At 42.4% G+C, this 14,974-nt stretch overlaps 7 protein-coding genes across 7 annotated transcripts; 4 read left to right on the forward strand and 3 right to left on the reverse strand.

The window, feature by feature from the left end:
• Positions 1 to 82: 82 nt before the first annotated feature.
• L199_006433 (uncharacterized protein) lies at positions 83 to 3,538 on the forward strand (the record flags this gene model as incomplete). Its single annotated transcript, XM_064892132.1, has 13 exons — positions 83 to 151; positions 213 to 291; positions 365 to 588; positions 668 to 1,028; positions 1,094 to 1,219; positions 1,272 to 1,385; positions 1,437 to 1,616; positions 1,674 to 2,131; positions 2,245 to 2,324; positions 2,374 to 2,492; positions 2,546 to 2,617; positions 2,709 to 2,891; positions 3,003 to 3,538. The coding sequence occupies 13 exons, from the start codon at positions 83 to 85 to the stop codon at positions 3,536 to 3,538; spliced, it is 2,601 nt and encodes an 866-aa protein (XP_064748204.1).
• Positions 3,539 to 4,237: 699 nt separating this feature from the next.
• L199_006434 (uncharacterized protein) lies at positions 4,238 to 5,394 on the reverse strand (the record flags this gene model as incomplete). The annotated part of the gene is made up of 3 exons (XM_064892133.1): positions 4,238 to 4,618; positions 4,674 to 5,279; positions 5,347 to 5,394. The coding sequence occupies 3 exons, from the start codon at positions 5,392 to 5,394 to the stop codon at positions 4,238 to 4,240; spliced, it is 1,035 nt and encodes a 344-aa protein (XP_064748205.1).
• A 643-nt stretch (positions 5,395 to 6,037) lies between these two features.
• On the forward strand, positions 6,038 to 7,216 carry L199_006435 (uncharacterized protein; the record flags this gene model as incomplete). The annotated part of the gene is made up of 1 exon (XM_064892134.1): positions 6,038 to 7,216. One exon carries the CDS (start codon positions 6,038 to 6,040, stop codon positions 7,214 to 7,216), a length of 1,179 nt encoding a protein of 392 aa, XP_064748206.1.
• Positions 7,217 to 7,882: 666 nt separating this feature from the next.
• On the forward strand, positions 7,883 to 9,064 carry L199_006436 (uncharacterized protein; the record flags this gene model as incomplete). The annotated part of the gene is made up of 1 exon (XM_064892135.1): positions 7,883 to 9,064. One exon carries the CDS (start codon positions 7,883 to 7,885, stop codon positions 9,062 to 9,064), a length of 1,182 nt encoding a protein of 393 aa, XP_064748207.1.
• Positions 9,065 to 9,431: 367 nt separating this feature from the next.
• On the reverse strand, positions 9,432 to 10,415 carry L199_006437 (uncharacterized protein; the record flags this gene model as incomplete). Its single annotated transcript, XM_064892136.1, has 1 exon — positions 9,432 to 10,415. One exon carries the CDS (start codon positions 10,413 to 10,415, stop codon positions 9,432 to 9,434), a length of 984 nt encoding a protein of 327 aa, XP_064748208.1.
• Positions 10,416 to 10,844: 429 nt separating this feature from the next.
• Positions 10,845 to 11,591, forward strand: L199_006438 (uncharacterized protein; the record flags this gene model as incomplete). The annotated part of the gene is made up of 3 exons (XM_064892137.1): positions 10,845 to 11,069; positions 11,169 to 11,394; positions 11,479 to 11,591. The coding sequence occupies 3 exons, from the start codon at positions 10,845 to 10,847 to the stop codon at positions 11,589 to 11,591; spliced, it is 564 nt and encodes a 187-aa protein (XP_064748209.1).
• Positions 11,592 to 11,940: 349 nt separating this feature from the next.
• L199_006439 (uncharacterized protein) lies at positions 11,941 to 14,505 on the reverse strand (the record flags this gene model as incomplete). The annotated part of the gene is made up of 8 exons (XM_064892138.1): positions 11,941 to 12,052; positions 12,140 to 12,449; positions 12,549 to 12,851; positions 12,915 to 13,037; positions 13,099 to 13,348; positions 13,416 to 13,696; positions 13,755 to 13,872; positions 14,401 to 14,505. The coding sequence occupies 8 exons, from the start codon at positions 14,503 to 14,505 to the stop codon at positions 11,941 to 11,943; spliced, it is 1,602 nt and encodes a 533-aa protein (XP_064748210.1).
• Between the last annotated feature and the right edge of the window lie 469 nt (positions 14,506 to 14,974).

Consider the following 14,974-nt stretch of genomic DNA (forward strand, 5'->3'; position numbering starts at 1 on the left):
TCTCTTTCATCATAGCTGCACCAAATCCATCTCACCGCTCATCCCTTCAAAACACCACTGGACAGTCCGAGAGACACTCACGATGGCCCACGCTGCACCAAAACACAGACAGCTGCCAGATAAGGAGAGCAAGCTCTTCAGAGAATTGCTCGTACGTTTCACCCATTTCATTCAACTTTTATAGACTTTCGCTGATCTTGGGGGCTTAACAGACGCAATATGAGTTGAAGCAGTATAAAAAAGGTATAAAAGCTGCTGATACGATATTGAAGAAGTTCCCTAATCATGGTGGTACGTCCACCATTAGTTTTGCATTATACTACAATGCTGATCAGTATGTTATGTGTTATTATTGGGGAATTAGAAACGCTCGCTCTCAAGGCACTCACTCTCCATTCGTCACTGCCCGAGCCACTGACAGTATCAGCCGTACCTAAGAAGGAGGAAGCTGAAGCGATGGCTAGACTGGCTATCAAAAAGGATATCACAAGTCACATCACATGGCACGTATTGGGTATCTTAGCTAAAAGTAGGAAAGATTGGGATGAAGCTAGTAGAGCATTTGCCATGGCCAGGAAACAGGATCCAGTGGGTTATACTCTGTTCACAAAGCAATAATGAGGATGCTGAAGTGCGGCTAAATCATCTTATCACTCTTGTAACTTAGGATAATATCCCATTGATACGAGATTCTATAGCCCTTCTCACTCACACTCGTCAATACCCTGCTGCTCTAGCCGCAAGACATCATTATCTCTTACTCCGACCTCAAATTCGATCATCATGGCTTGCTCTGGTCATTGCTCATCAGCTGAATGGAGATTTGGAAGAAGCATTGAAAGTGTATGACGATTATCAATCTACGCTAAAGGAGGAAGGTGCAACTGGACCGGAAAAATCACAGATCCTCTTGCATGTGATCAGAGTCTGTATAGAAGCTGGAAAGGATCAAGAGGGTTTAGATAAGTTGAGACAAGGTGTGAGAGATGGAGTTATCAGTCCGAGAGGTGAATGTACCTTGCTCAAGGGTGAGTCCTTCAAACTAAACCTATATACACATATACGTCGCTTGACTCACACATTTGGGATACAGCACAAATGCTCGCTAATCTCGGAAGACAAGAGGATGCTCTGCAAACGTACCAAGAATTGTTAGAGCAGAACTCAGATAATCTGGAATACTACAAGGGATATCTAAGGACTAAGGGGATTGACTTGAGTGGGTATCTGTTTCACTTCACATCTATGATCGAAGCTGACTTCTATGTTAGATGTCGAACTTACCGATGAATCTCGCTCGAAAATCCTCGAAACGTTGTCGACGTTCGCCGAGACATTCCCTCGTTCAGCTGCTCCTCGTCGTTTGGCTCTAGACTACTCAGCAGGTTAGTCTTAGCGCCTTGTATGAGCTGAACAACGCTGACTGACTCTTGCAGGTGACAAATTCCGAGAACTTGCCAAAGCATATATCATCAAAGGACTAGAGAGGGGTGTACCATCCTTATTCGTCGACGTTAAGGGTGTGTATAATGACTCTGAAAAAATGAAGGTTGTTGGTGAGATCGTAGAAGATATCGTAAGCAGATTGGAGAAAGATGCGTCTTTGGGTGATGATGGTGAGTCATGACCTAATTTTCCTATTTTACATAGCATGCTCATATCATTTTGTATAGGTTCGATATCACCTCCAACAATGTTATTATGGGGATACTACTACCTTTCACTCCACTTATCCTATCCTCTACAACCCTCACCGAACTACACTAGATCACTAGAATTGCTCGATAAAGCAATAACGCACACCCCGACTTTACCAGAACTATACATGGCCAAAGCGATGGTCCTCAAACGATCAGGAGATTTACTAAACGCGGCATACGAGATGGAAAAAGCTAGGTTGTTGGACGGTCAGGATAGGTTCTTGAATGGGAAATCAGCGAAATACTGGTTAAGAGCAGGAGAAGTCAAGAAAGCAGAAGAATTATTAGCTATGTTCACCAAGAAGGATCTGACTCCTGTACAGGATTTGACGGATCTACAGTGTTTGTGGTTCCTCCAGGAAGAAGGGGACGCATATAGGAAAGGAGGTAATTTGGCGATGGCTTTGAAAAGGTATCAAGCTTTGGTCACTGTGAGTCGCAACCTCTCATACCTAGCCTAGCTCTATCACAGGATTGGTCCTATCTACCATCTTCTACTAGGTAATCAACAATAAAGTTTCGCTGATACCACCTTCTTCTCTAGGTTTTCCAAGATTACGAAGATGACCAATACGATTTCCATACCTACTGCATGAGGAGGATGACATTTGGTGCATACGTATCGTAAGTGAAATTTACTTATGTAGCTGATATCTGCTAACAATGACATTAGGTTGATGAGGTATGAAGATCAACTTCGATCTCACCCCGCCTACTTCAAGGGTGCTCTCGCTGCTATCGAGATCTATACTCAGGTATTTGATGATCCCAGTATAACAGAAGAGAAGATTAGTGAGTTGATCGGGACACCCGAACTAGCAATCACTGATAAAGTATGATCGTAGGTCCAGAGGAAGAAGCCGAACGTAAGAAACAAGCTAAGAAAGCTCAAAAAGCCGAAGCGAAAGCTAAGAAGGGTGAGTGATGAGTCATTTACGTGTCCATACACCGGGTCAATCTGAGTTGGTAATGATACTGATACTGATATGGTATATCATCGATTGATAGCGGCTGCTACATCAGGAGAGAAGAATGATCCAGTCGTACCAGACTCTGACCCAACGGGTATCCAACTACTCAAATCTGAGACTCCAATAGACGACGCATTGAAATTATGGAAACCTCTTGAAAGATTGGCAGCGGAGAGAGTGGAAACTTGGTTGAGTGGTTATGAGATTTTCATCAGGAAGAGTGAGTCCGAGTCGATCTTGTATCACACAAGGACAAGGACAAAGGCGAACAAGTTCGCTTTGGTCGAATGATATTGAGATAAGCTAATGTTCTTCTTTGGACTTGTTTTAGAGATGTACCTCGCCGCCTTGAAATCACTCAAATCCTCTCATTCCATCTCCCCCTCAAATCCTAAATTACAGTATCAAATCCTTCATTTCCACCAAACCACCTCCACATCATCAGAAGATATTCCTCAATCTATCAAATCGGTTATCGAAAAGGAACTTCCATCTTTACTCACTACTTCCCCTGATGAATTCAGTACCTCGCTTGTTGACAAGGCCAAGACACCGGAAGAGATCTACTACGCTGCTAAAGGATTATCAGTAATTTCTCCCAGTGATAAAAAGAAAGCTAAAGAGGTGTTATTGAAATTGGGCGATTCGGACGTTATACCTCATGTTATATATATGGAAAAGTCCTTGACTCTCCTACATTCGATTGCTCCCGAAGATGTGGAGGAACTCCAGAAAAAATATAGAGAACGATGTCCGAACGCTTGGGTATTCGTCTCTCCCTCTGAGAAAGAGGAGAAAAGGAAAGGGTACCAGAGTGGGTTGGAAGGGTTTCAGGGTGAACAGAATAAAGAGGATGAAAAGAAGTAATAGTAATGGCAGTAGTGGAGAAAGATCATTTTGCATGATTGCATAGTACAGTATAAAGTAGGATGGGCAAATGCATAATTCGAAATCGTAAACTACTGTGATCATGATGCAGTTTAACTGATGGTATCCGAAGACTGTATCATACTGATTATTTAGCAAGAGTTACTCTTCACCCGTCACTCGATGATTGATTGAGGACTTGATCATCTTTAGTCACTTCTCATACTGTACTGTATACGGATGACTGATTGCTTTCTGCTTTATACGTGTCGATGGAGAATACACATACAGTACATTTTGGATACGTAGAAATACTCTTATGATACAGTACAAAAGTGGCAGAAAAGCAGAACAGATGCATATTACTGCAATCTTCTTCAAAGATATATCGGATATTTCGACAGGTAGGTACGACATACAGCAGAAACACTACAGAGTGATAGCATGACAGAGTGATAGACTTCAAATCAATGAACATTGACTCGAAATGATTTATAAGGAAGAAAGAAAAAATGTTATCGATCATTGCTTTCAGAGATCGAATCGAAACGCTTGGTATCGGTAAGTTGTACTGTAGTATCGCTTCTTACATCATTATGTGAAACTTTTCTGTAAATCATGAATCGTAGATCTGATTAGCTGACATTCCAAGTTCTATCGCTGGAATTAAACTCACAACACGCATATCCAAGTTCCCACTTAAATCCCTCCTTTAGCGTTAGCCTCCCCTCCCCAGCCCGCTTTACTTCTCTTACTATCCTTATCACTTCCACCAGTCTCCGATGCTCTCTTCTTCCCTTTTCGCCCCTTCGAACCAGTTACTGTGCCTCCTACTTCCGCTTCTCCTTCCTTGACTTTCAAACTTGGACCCTTATCAGTGTCGGAACTAGCATCTTTATTCCCTTCGTTCTCGTGACTATCAACTTTTTCATTGAGTTTCGCAATCTCTTCTTTCAAATTTTCATTCTCTTCTTCCAATTTTCCTTTTTCTTCCTCCATCTTAGTCAATCGTTCATTCAATTCGGTATTTCGATTATTAGCAAATACCAATTCCTTCTTCATCTTCTTACTCCCCCTCATCTTGATGAATGCTTTGGCTTTTGCTTTTACGTTTTTGCAAATCTTCATAATTCACTTTCAATTCTTCATATTGCATTTTGATAAGAAGTAATTCATCAATCTGATCTTGAGTAGAAATGTTAATTGCAATTTGGTTAGACAACTCTTCATCTGAGTTTTTCAGTTGTTGGTTAAGCTGATTATTAGATTCCTTGAGTGATTTTAGTTCGTCAAGTAATTCTTTACGATGAAGTAAGAACAAATCAGAATCACGATTAGAAAATTGATTGCCAATCATAACCTGATCTTCTTTTTTATCATCAACGATCAGTAAGAGTTGATTACATCGATCGATATCGCAGTTGATATGTTCCATTTTTATTCTTCGAATCTCTTCTTCCTTAACTTTGATCGTACTTCTCAATCTCTCATTTTCCTCGATGTCATTGACTCGGGATGAATATTGCTTGAGTCGTTCATCCAATTGAGTAGTTTCTTGGAAAAGCTTAGTGTATTCTTCTTCCTTGTTGGCGAGTTGACCTTCGAGGATGATAGCCTTCCTCTCGGTCTCTTGGAGTGCATTGCGAAGTATGGTTTTTTCATCGAAAGGACGTGGAAACCCATTCATAGAACTGACTGAGGATGCTGCTTGAGCTGAGGCGGATGAAGAGGAAGAGGAAGTCTGACAAGGGAAGATGGAGCGGTACAGTAGGTGAGCACTCCTTCAAGAGAATGTGGCGGTTACTTACGTTGCTTTTGGAGTTGCTCGATTTGACAGAACGTCTTGCGGGTGGCATCTTTGAATGTTGATAATTTGATGAAGCAGTCTCGATAAATTGAGATGATATGAATATTCATTTGAGAGGGAAATATGATGGAAGAAGGAGGAGGGATACCATGGATTGATATCCTTCTTATATATGTGTCACTATCGGCTGACTTGAGTGATATCACCGGACGGACCATCTGCCATGTACTGAAAAAAGGTGCACGGATCATTTTATCCATACGTCGCCATCAAGGAACATTATATCGATGAAAATTGTACTCATTACAAAACATTGCTTTTGTTCTTCTTCCCTTTCCTTCTCGTCGTTTTCCACTCTTCCAATGATCATTTGAAAAATACCCATACACCTCATCCGACTGCTACATTACGATGTCCCAGATGAGATCGTAGACTGGAGAACAACCGATAGGTGAGTGATGCCTTGCGAAGCGAATACGTGAGGTGTCACGACGGAGCATCCTTATACCTTCATGTCTTATGATCAGGCCAAATCTCTTCTATCTGCTCTGTGATCATCCCCGAAAAGCGTATGCTAAACTTCACATGCCTTTTAGCCAGTCAGGAAGATACAACAAGAAACTTTACACATCACCCGGCACACAGCACCCTGCTCTCCCAATCACTTACTTCCTTCGAAACGTATGGTCACTATGGAATCACCTCTCACTGCATCATCTCCTCTCACAAGCCCCTCCCCATCCTATGCAATCAGTGGAATACCCGATATCGAATTTCTCCAGGGATTAGAAATGAAGAGTTTTTGGGATATTGAACATGAGTTGAACGTGTTTGCCAAGAGTCAAGGATACAAGTATATGTTGGACCGAGGTGGTATTCCCAAAAATGGTAAAAGAAACTTCAGAATGTTCTGTTCTCATTATCACCATGATGAATTTGGATATGGCGGTACAAATAAACCGCCAGAGCTAGAATCATCACCTGGATACGGATGTCGACATTACATCTCATTTACATATTGCACCAGAAATCCAGGTCGCGAAGAGAAAAGAGATAGAGCTTCGGGGCCTTTCAAATTGGATGAGAGGTGTAAATTGATCAATCATAATCATCCTCCGTCTGAACATTTCATGAACCTTCCTGTTCAAAGTCCAGAAGAAAGAAAGTCAAGATACGTTGCTAGGATAAACAATCGATTAAAGAAGAAGGGATTTACTTCTTTCACTCATCAACGTCCCGCAGTTAGTACGTCTACATCACTTTCCGTCGATCACGACGGGACTGACGAGAACGAAGAAGAGGATGACCAAGAGGATGAAGACAAAGATAAGGAGGAAGACCACAACCTCGAAGATGATGGAGAAATTTATGTGAATGATCATTGGGGAAGTCAAAAAAACTCAATGAACATAATCCTGGTCAATTCTACAACGGATAATTCCAACAATCCGAGTTCCAGATTCCACGAATACCTGCCAGATGGTAATTCCAGTCCGCTGGAAGATGGACAGCAAGCAACAGAAAACAATCAAGAGCAGGATTCTTCTTGGCAATTAAGTTTCGCAAAATTGCAATCACATTTCGAAAGGTTCAAAAAAACGATCCAAGATCGTGACGAGGAAATCATAGAATTGAGACTGAAGTTAAAATCTCTCGAGGATCGATTAGAAGAGGAGGATATGGCAGTGATCAAAGATGAACGTGATACGTACAAGAGGAAGTATGAAGAGTTGAAAAGAATTACGAAAGAACAACAGAGATTGATGGAGGATGATCGAAAGAGAAGGCAGGAGTTTGAAAGATCAGAGAAGAATAGTTCAGACAAGAAGAGGAAAGTGAATGAAAGATGGTTGGCGTTGTTGGGAGATTAACGTCTTATCTCATTAAATTAGCTAAAGATGCTTTTGAGTTGTTATTATTATGTTTGTTCATCATGGATCAGTCAGTAATCGTCGTCTGCAATGTTGATAATACGAATTTAGACTTATGTGTGAACCGTGCAACAAGTTAAGAAAGGATGGACGAATGGGATGCAACGCACAGACCAACGCGTTTGATCATCAGATCATGAGTCTCATCAAATTGATACAAGTAAAGTGGGGCAATTGGAATTGAATCAATTCGGATTTGATGAGACTGCTTTTCCCTTCCCTTCTCCCCATTTTCAATCTCAATCCTCATCATCATTCTCATCCTCATTCTCTTCTAGTCCCGTTGGTGAATCTGAACCACTACCCACCCATAAGTATATGTGGGATTCCCGACAACAAGGTGAGTCGATTACCGCCTCGTAATGTTTACCTGGTGGAGGTCGTCCACCTATGTATCGTCGTCGAGGAAGATCGCCCCTTTCCAGATACGTATACCTGTTATCAACATGATCCCGCCGTCTAAGCACAATGGGATGCTTCAATATTTCCATCACATCATGAATCAGGTGTTTATATCTAATGACTGATCATGCAGCCCAAGTCGACGAAACCTGCCACACAGATTATCTCACAATCCGCACAACCACCTTCTTTCCTTGAGAAACGATGTTCGGCCTAGACTTCAACAAACCTTCCCGTGTTTCGACTTCGTCCTTAATCAGTGCCAGAAACATCAGTAAGACTCCCACTATCGATTTCATCGAAGATATAGCATTCAACTCATTTTGGGAGATTGAATGTCAGTTGAATCTATTCGCTAAAAAGGAAGGTTACAAATATTCAGTTGGTAAAGCTGGTATACCTAGAGGTAAAAAATTACATTTTCAATTATCTTGTTATCAGTCTTTTTCTAATCAGAACCTACAAGCTTGTAAACACGTATTATCGTTTAAGAATGTCGGAGATGATTTGGACGATCCAGCTAAAGGACCTTTCGAACTTGTCACGGATAAGATTATCAAACATAATCATCCGCCAATACAGCGATTCCTCAATTCGAGAGTACCTATACCTGAGGAGAGGAAGATGGAGCATGATAATAGGAGAGTAGCATGTATTGGTCAGATGTTTGGACAAGGAAATACAAAGTATGCAGAAACGGACAATAGCGATGAGGAGGAAGAAGATTCTGATAATGAGGTAGGAGAAGAAGAGGAAGAAGTAGGAGGGACGGTTGAAAAAGAAGAAGGAGAAAGAGAAGATCCTGATAACGAGATAGGAGAAGGGTTAGAAGAAGAAGAACATCCAGATCCCCTAGATGTATTCCACGACTCTTCCTTGTCGTCCTACGTCGATTCAGAGCCAGAAAGTTTCGTGAAAGAACCAAAGAGGAGAATCATGAGAAGTAATGCCGATATCGTCACATCTAATAACGGACAAGGTCGAGTTCACGAACTGATGGAAGAGGTTGAACAACTACGAAGGAAGTATGATCAAGCGGAGAAAGAGAATCAACATGGTAGAAGAGAGTCAGACATCATCGAAGGTGAAAGAGAGGAGGTGAAAGGTCAAATTGCCGAGATGAAAATTGAGAATGATGATTTGAAAACTCAGTTGGCAGAGTTGAAGAACGAAAATGGACAACTCCGAGATCAGATCAGATCGATGGAGGATCGAGGCGATTCGTATAAGGTGAAGTATGAAGATCTCAGGAGAATTACCAAAGAACGCATGAGGTTCATGGAGGAAGATGAAAAGAGAAGAGCGGAAGCTGCTGAGATTGAGAGGATGCAAAATGAGAAGAAGAGAAAATTGGATGAAAGTTTCTTTGGGTTTTTGGAGGATTGATGTTCGTCGCCCGACAAGGTCTCAATGTGTGGGAATGGGATATTCGGTAGGAACGACATTGGTGAGGGAAAGATGAATACAATGAGATCTTGCGTGCCAAGGGGATATGAGGGGGATTATGAATCTGTCGGGTATATAGGTTTCGAACAATAGGTATAAACAATATGCCATACATCATGTGAAATCATCTTTAAGGTAGGTTTGGATTTGATCCTAGAAAGAATCAGGTGATTTCATGCACGAAAAGCAAGAGATGTGAAAGATGTGAATATGATACGTACAACCAACATCCGAGATGAGACCAACATCCACATTTCTTCTTATTCGGCGAATCAAACAATCCTTGCGTCCCTGTAATAAACTTTTGCTACTTCCCTCCCTTGTTGTCCAACCCTTCGATGATTTTCAAATTCCCCTCAACCTCTTCCCGTAATCTATCAATCTCCTTCTCTTTCCGTTCCAGCATCTCATTAACCTCTTCATTCTCCATCTTCGCTCTATCAATGATCTTCCTCAACTTGTCATTCTTCTTTTTCAACTCTTCTATTTCACTTTGTTTGTCTTTACCCTTCTTACTTGACTCTTGCAATTTCTGTTTTTCATCCTTCAACTCATCCTGCTTCTTCTTATAATCGCCCTTTAATTCTTTCTCTTTCTGTTCCAGTTGTTTCTTATATCTCTTCTTGATATTCGATATAGATGTCTTGTAATTCTTGAGTTTCTCTTCGTTTCCTCCCATCTGCTTTATCTCTTCACTTAGCTTGGCGTTCTGAGTCTCTAGATTTTGATTTATATAATGTAATTCTTGATTCTCTAATATCTTATCTGATAGGTTTTTATTCGTCTCGGTTAATTGGCTGTTCAGCCTTTCGATACGCTTCTCTTGGTCCTTACATATCGCTCTCAGACCTCCTATCGTCCCGTCCTGGCTCTGCGATCCATCTACAATCGTTGACCGACAGAGTATATCATCCAACACATCCTTCCTACTTTTGTCTTTCTGCCTAGTCAACTCGAACTTCAACGCCCTCAACTCATTCTCAAGCTCTTTCCTGGTAGGATCTAAGCCCGCCTGCAGATACGTCCTCTCTTCCTCTAACTCAGTCAATTTTACCCGGACCGTAATGATCTCGTCAGATTGATTGGTAGTTGTATACCTCAATTCGCCCACTTGATCCTCTAATATGGCATTTTTACGCTCGAGGTCGGATAATCGTGAACGTAAGATGGTGCTCTCGTTTGGTAAATGGGTGGTATGCTCGACGGTGGACGCTATACTATGTGAGTCGTCGCTTGTTGAGTCGTCGACGAGTGAGCATGAGGACTGAGAGGCAGAGGGGGAAGTGGACATTGTAAGTTGCGAGTTGAACTTTCTGGGTCTGGATGTAGGTTGAATGGAAGAATAAGAACAACAGTGTGAGTCGATTGGGGGCCTAGTAGCAGAGGGAGGAAGAAGGGGAGATGGAAGCTTCCCATGCGCAATAAGGAAATATTCATGTAACTCGAAGTGAAGGGGAGAATCTATCTTCCGACTCATTCAATGCACTCATTCATTGTACTTCGTTTCGCATCTGATCACATCACATCTCCTAATTTACTTTCGGAACCGGGAGTCGATAATAACCTTATTCCGTGCCTGAATGACCCTCCGCCGTGTCCGTTCCTGCTCACTTGAACACAGCATACAAAACAGTTATAACGACGGTCTTTCATTCGCCACTCCACTTAGCTTTCATCTCTTTCTGTCACTCGTCGTCAATTAACCAATATACCATCCATCATGCCTTTACTCCCCTCATATCAGAAGAACCCCAAGGGTGACGAAGAGTCCCTACCGCTCTTCGACGCTGACTCCAACGAGCACGATGAGTTACCCGCCTATCCACCCAGACTCGGGGAGTCATCGGGCGTAACCACCCACAATGTAACTTATACGTTCGTTCCTCGTTGGCCTATAAAGGGGGAACAGAAGGATGCGCTGGGAGTGTTGGGAGATACGAAGGAGGTGAGTCCGAACCACTTCCACATTACAGCATTGATATTCCTAAGATAGAAGAATAGTGTAGACGGAATGCTGATATTTGTTTGTTTTACATATATATAGGAAACAATCTCAATTGTTCAAAGGGCATTTCCAATCTTATCAACATACCCAACAAACAGAATCGAAATCTCTTCCTTCGTCGAAATCGATATGCCCAATGGGAACGGGAGAAGATCTGACGAAAGATGGTGTATGATCATGGACGAGGCGTGGTCGGGGTTCAAAACCAACCCTCCTAAGCGATTGAGAGTTCAAATTGCAGATGGTCCAGGAGACGAGGAGAGACGTAAGTGAAAGACTCAGTTGTGACAGTTGTGTCTGAAAATAAAAGTCAAATCGGATTTTTGCTGACAATCGACATATCGTATAGGAATTAAAAGAGAAAGAAGGCATATAGCTTTGAAAATCACGGCAGTTGTGTGTCCTGTTATCTTGATCTGGTCAGGTCTCGTCACTCTCGCTATTACGAGCGACCGTAATTAGTTTTATCACTTGATACGATTTCATGTTCCATATCAATTGTTCAAACGTACAGTGCAGAACCTGAAAATTCCTATACAATTTGCTTGGTATGGTTTTTATCTCACGCTATTTGTTCAGTTTCTCTCCATGCCATTCGACTCTGCCTTTTTTCTATGTATACAAACACTTATACACGATTATCTTGTATCACACCATGTATAGTTTCTCTCTCTGTCGTATGATGTCTATTTGCAATGGTTGTGATATTTGATAGAATGCACCCAGTTGCAGCAAAAACGAATCAGAAGAGCACACTGTTTCCTGAACTCGATATGTGTGAATATGCATGCGGCAACACCCCACTCAAGCACTAAGCCGAATCAACCCATTCGATCGATCCTGCAATAGCAACCGTCGAAGGTAATTTACCTGGACTTGGTGATAACACTGTATATTTCTTTTTAAGCGTGTCGATAGCAGTGCTATGTAAAATAAACCAAACCATCAGCCAGTGGCCAAATGTTGAACGATGGTTTTCGTTCTTTGGAGTTGTGGTTCGGTCCACTCACATGACTATGAAGCCCAATACTTCCCTAGTTCCAATCTCCTCTTTGAACGGTACTTCTTCCATATCCTCTTCTTCCTCTTGTTGTTCCTCTTTCACTTCTTCACCTTCTCCATTTTCGGCTTTTACCTCTTCCACTTTTGGTGGCATCTCAGGTTTGATCCTATCTTCAGGTTTTATATCTACTATAGCCAATACGGTGTTAAGTAATCTTACGACGTGTGCTGGACCGGATGGATCGACTCGAGTGAGACGCGTTGGTGAGAGGATACGGGAGGATCCTAAAGGAAGGGCAGACGAGGGAGCAGAGTTCTCTGCGAGATAACGAATGTGTCAGTATCACACTTCGATTATAAAATCATTTTCAGACTAGACAATCGATGTTGGTAACAAAAGAGAAGGAATTCACCCACCTTCACCAACTCGTAGCACTACCAAAGTCTCCCAACCAATTTGAAAACTATACGGATTCAAATTCCCATCGACACTGACCATCTTCCCCAACAGACCCGTCAACTCCTTGGGTAAAGGCGGTTCACCATAGAAATAACTTCTGATCTGGAACGAATGTATCAATTCTCTCTGTGTATCATCTATATCAACCACTCCTCCAGATTTAGGTATTCGAATGACGTTGGTACCCCTCTGCTGGAGGGAGGGTAATCTCGATAAGTCGATATGTAATTTCTCATGTCCAATTACTAAGATCGTATCGACTAGTCATAAAACCAACAGTAAGAAAAAACTATCTTCACACCAACAGTTAGATGTGAACTTACTATCGAACGCTTCCACAGCTTGAGATACGAGGGTGTATCGAGCCTTGGGATCATCTTTTTTGGTACCTAATAAGGGATTTGTGAATGCACTTGACGAATCGACGATTAGACCTGAGGCCAAGGCTGTATATATATGACATACGCCAGTCAGCCTTGTCGTATTTGAGAGACATATGATACTTACCCATTTTATCCCTCTCACATCGTTTCTTCCAATCCTCGCCCATCCTCCCAATCAACACCTTCCACACCTCCGCATTCCTATTCGTCGGCTCCAATCCACCCAACCACCATCCCACTGTAGGTATATCCGCTGAAAGGGTATTCGATGCAGTGGAAGTAGGTGGAGAGCCGAATGGGTGAGCTAGGTGATGAGTTGGCAGAGGATGGGAAGGTGTCGAAAGAGATATCGTTCCAGGTATGAGGTTCGATGGCTTTGAACGAGGTCAGCGATTACGTTGGTGAATGATAGTACATGAAAGGGATTGAGGCTAGACTCACACTTGATGGATCCAATCCACCTACTCCCACTGTCCAACCCATCCCACTACTCAGCGCGAGATTCACCAGATTCTTCACCACTGTGGTCTTTCCCGAACTGGGTGGTCCCATGATCATCACCCTAGGTCCTCTCTCAACCCTTTCCACACCGTTTGGCGATCCCGAGCCGAATAAATGTCGCTTGGCTAGTATACGATTTCGCTCAAGTGCGAGGTGGACGTTGAGCAGTTGAGGGTGAATGGTGGAAGTGGAAGTATATTGGGAAGCGGGAAGGGATGTTACTATAAAATCATATCAGTACTATAGCAAAAATACATTCGATGGAAGGATAAGAATCACCTTCTACTCTCGATTGAGTTGGGGCGTATAACGCTCCTTTGGTATATCGATGTATAGGATACCATGTCGCTGGGGGAAGCTCTTCAGAGTTAATGAATACTGGGTCGGGGGAGAGAACCTATATGCGAGGGGTTTTAGTTGGAAATCAGTAAATAATCCAGACGTAATAGTAAGTACGATGATGAAGTAATCTCCAGCAGCTCATGAGCAGTCCGATGAGATCCATCGTCATATGACAATACGAGGTAAGAAATTGGAGAATGTATTTATGAACAAAGATGCGCTGGATTGATTTCATGAGGATGTCAAGTCGAAGTGAGATATGTATCTCTATAGCTGACGGGCACTGTCGTCTCCTCATTCAAAAACCATGAAAAGCATAAGGAGAGTAAATCTCTCTGAGAGGAAAGAATAGCATCGCAATGAGTGCAGCTAGATACATTGCATTATGAACCAGAGTTGACATCCAGAAGAACCGATAAGGCAGATGGTGAAAGTTTCAGACAATGGGTGATTCTGAACAGTCAGCTAATTTGCCTTCGAGGTGTAGAAGTAGGAAAAAAGCTGACTCACAGATGGCACCCTTCGGTGATTGTATTCCTCGTAAAACAGATCTTATGGTTATATGAGAAACACTACCACTCACCCTCAAAGCTATATTCTCATCCGCTTCCAACTCGAACCTCCATTCTGAACCCGGTTCAAGATCCACTATGATCTGTTCTCGTGGGGCTGCAGGTTCTTCCGACATGTTCACGGTGATTGTGGAAATATCCAGTCTTCGGTCAGTTCGTCACTCTGATAGGTGAGTGGAGATCGCTTCCTGCTTGCTTGTTATATACCTTTGTGTTTGCGTATAGGTTGAAAAAGGAGAGAAGAAAGAGAAGAGAGAACATGGCAGACATCTTCGTTCTCAGGAGGACGACGGGACTAAAATTCCAGTAGATACTTGTACGCCACGTGTTTGTGATCTGGGTGGGTCAATGTGGGGTCTCCAGGGTATACCACCGTGATTGCCACCCAGTCAACCATCTGTGCGTTTACATTCTGTTACAGTTCTCTTTAAACTGACGATTATTGTCCTATTGTACTCTACAACTATATCTACAACCCACAGTACAACACTCGTACCGTAAAATACACTCACCGTCAGAGTCTGCACCCTGCTCTTAGCCCCTACTCCTCTTTCCTTAGTACAACTTCATCTACTACCGCCGTCA

Source organism: Kwoniella botswanensis, chromosome 1 (genome assembly GCF_036426115.1).
Source record: "Kwoniella botswanensis chromosome 1, complete sequence".
Lineage (NCBI taxonomy): Eukaryota > Fungi > Basidiomycota > Tremellomycetes > Tremellales > Cryptococcaceae > Kwoniella > Kwoniella botswanensis.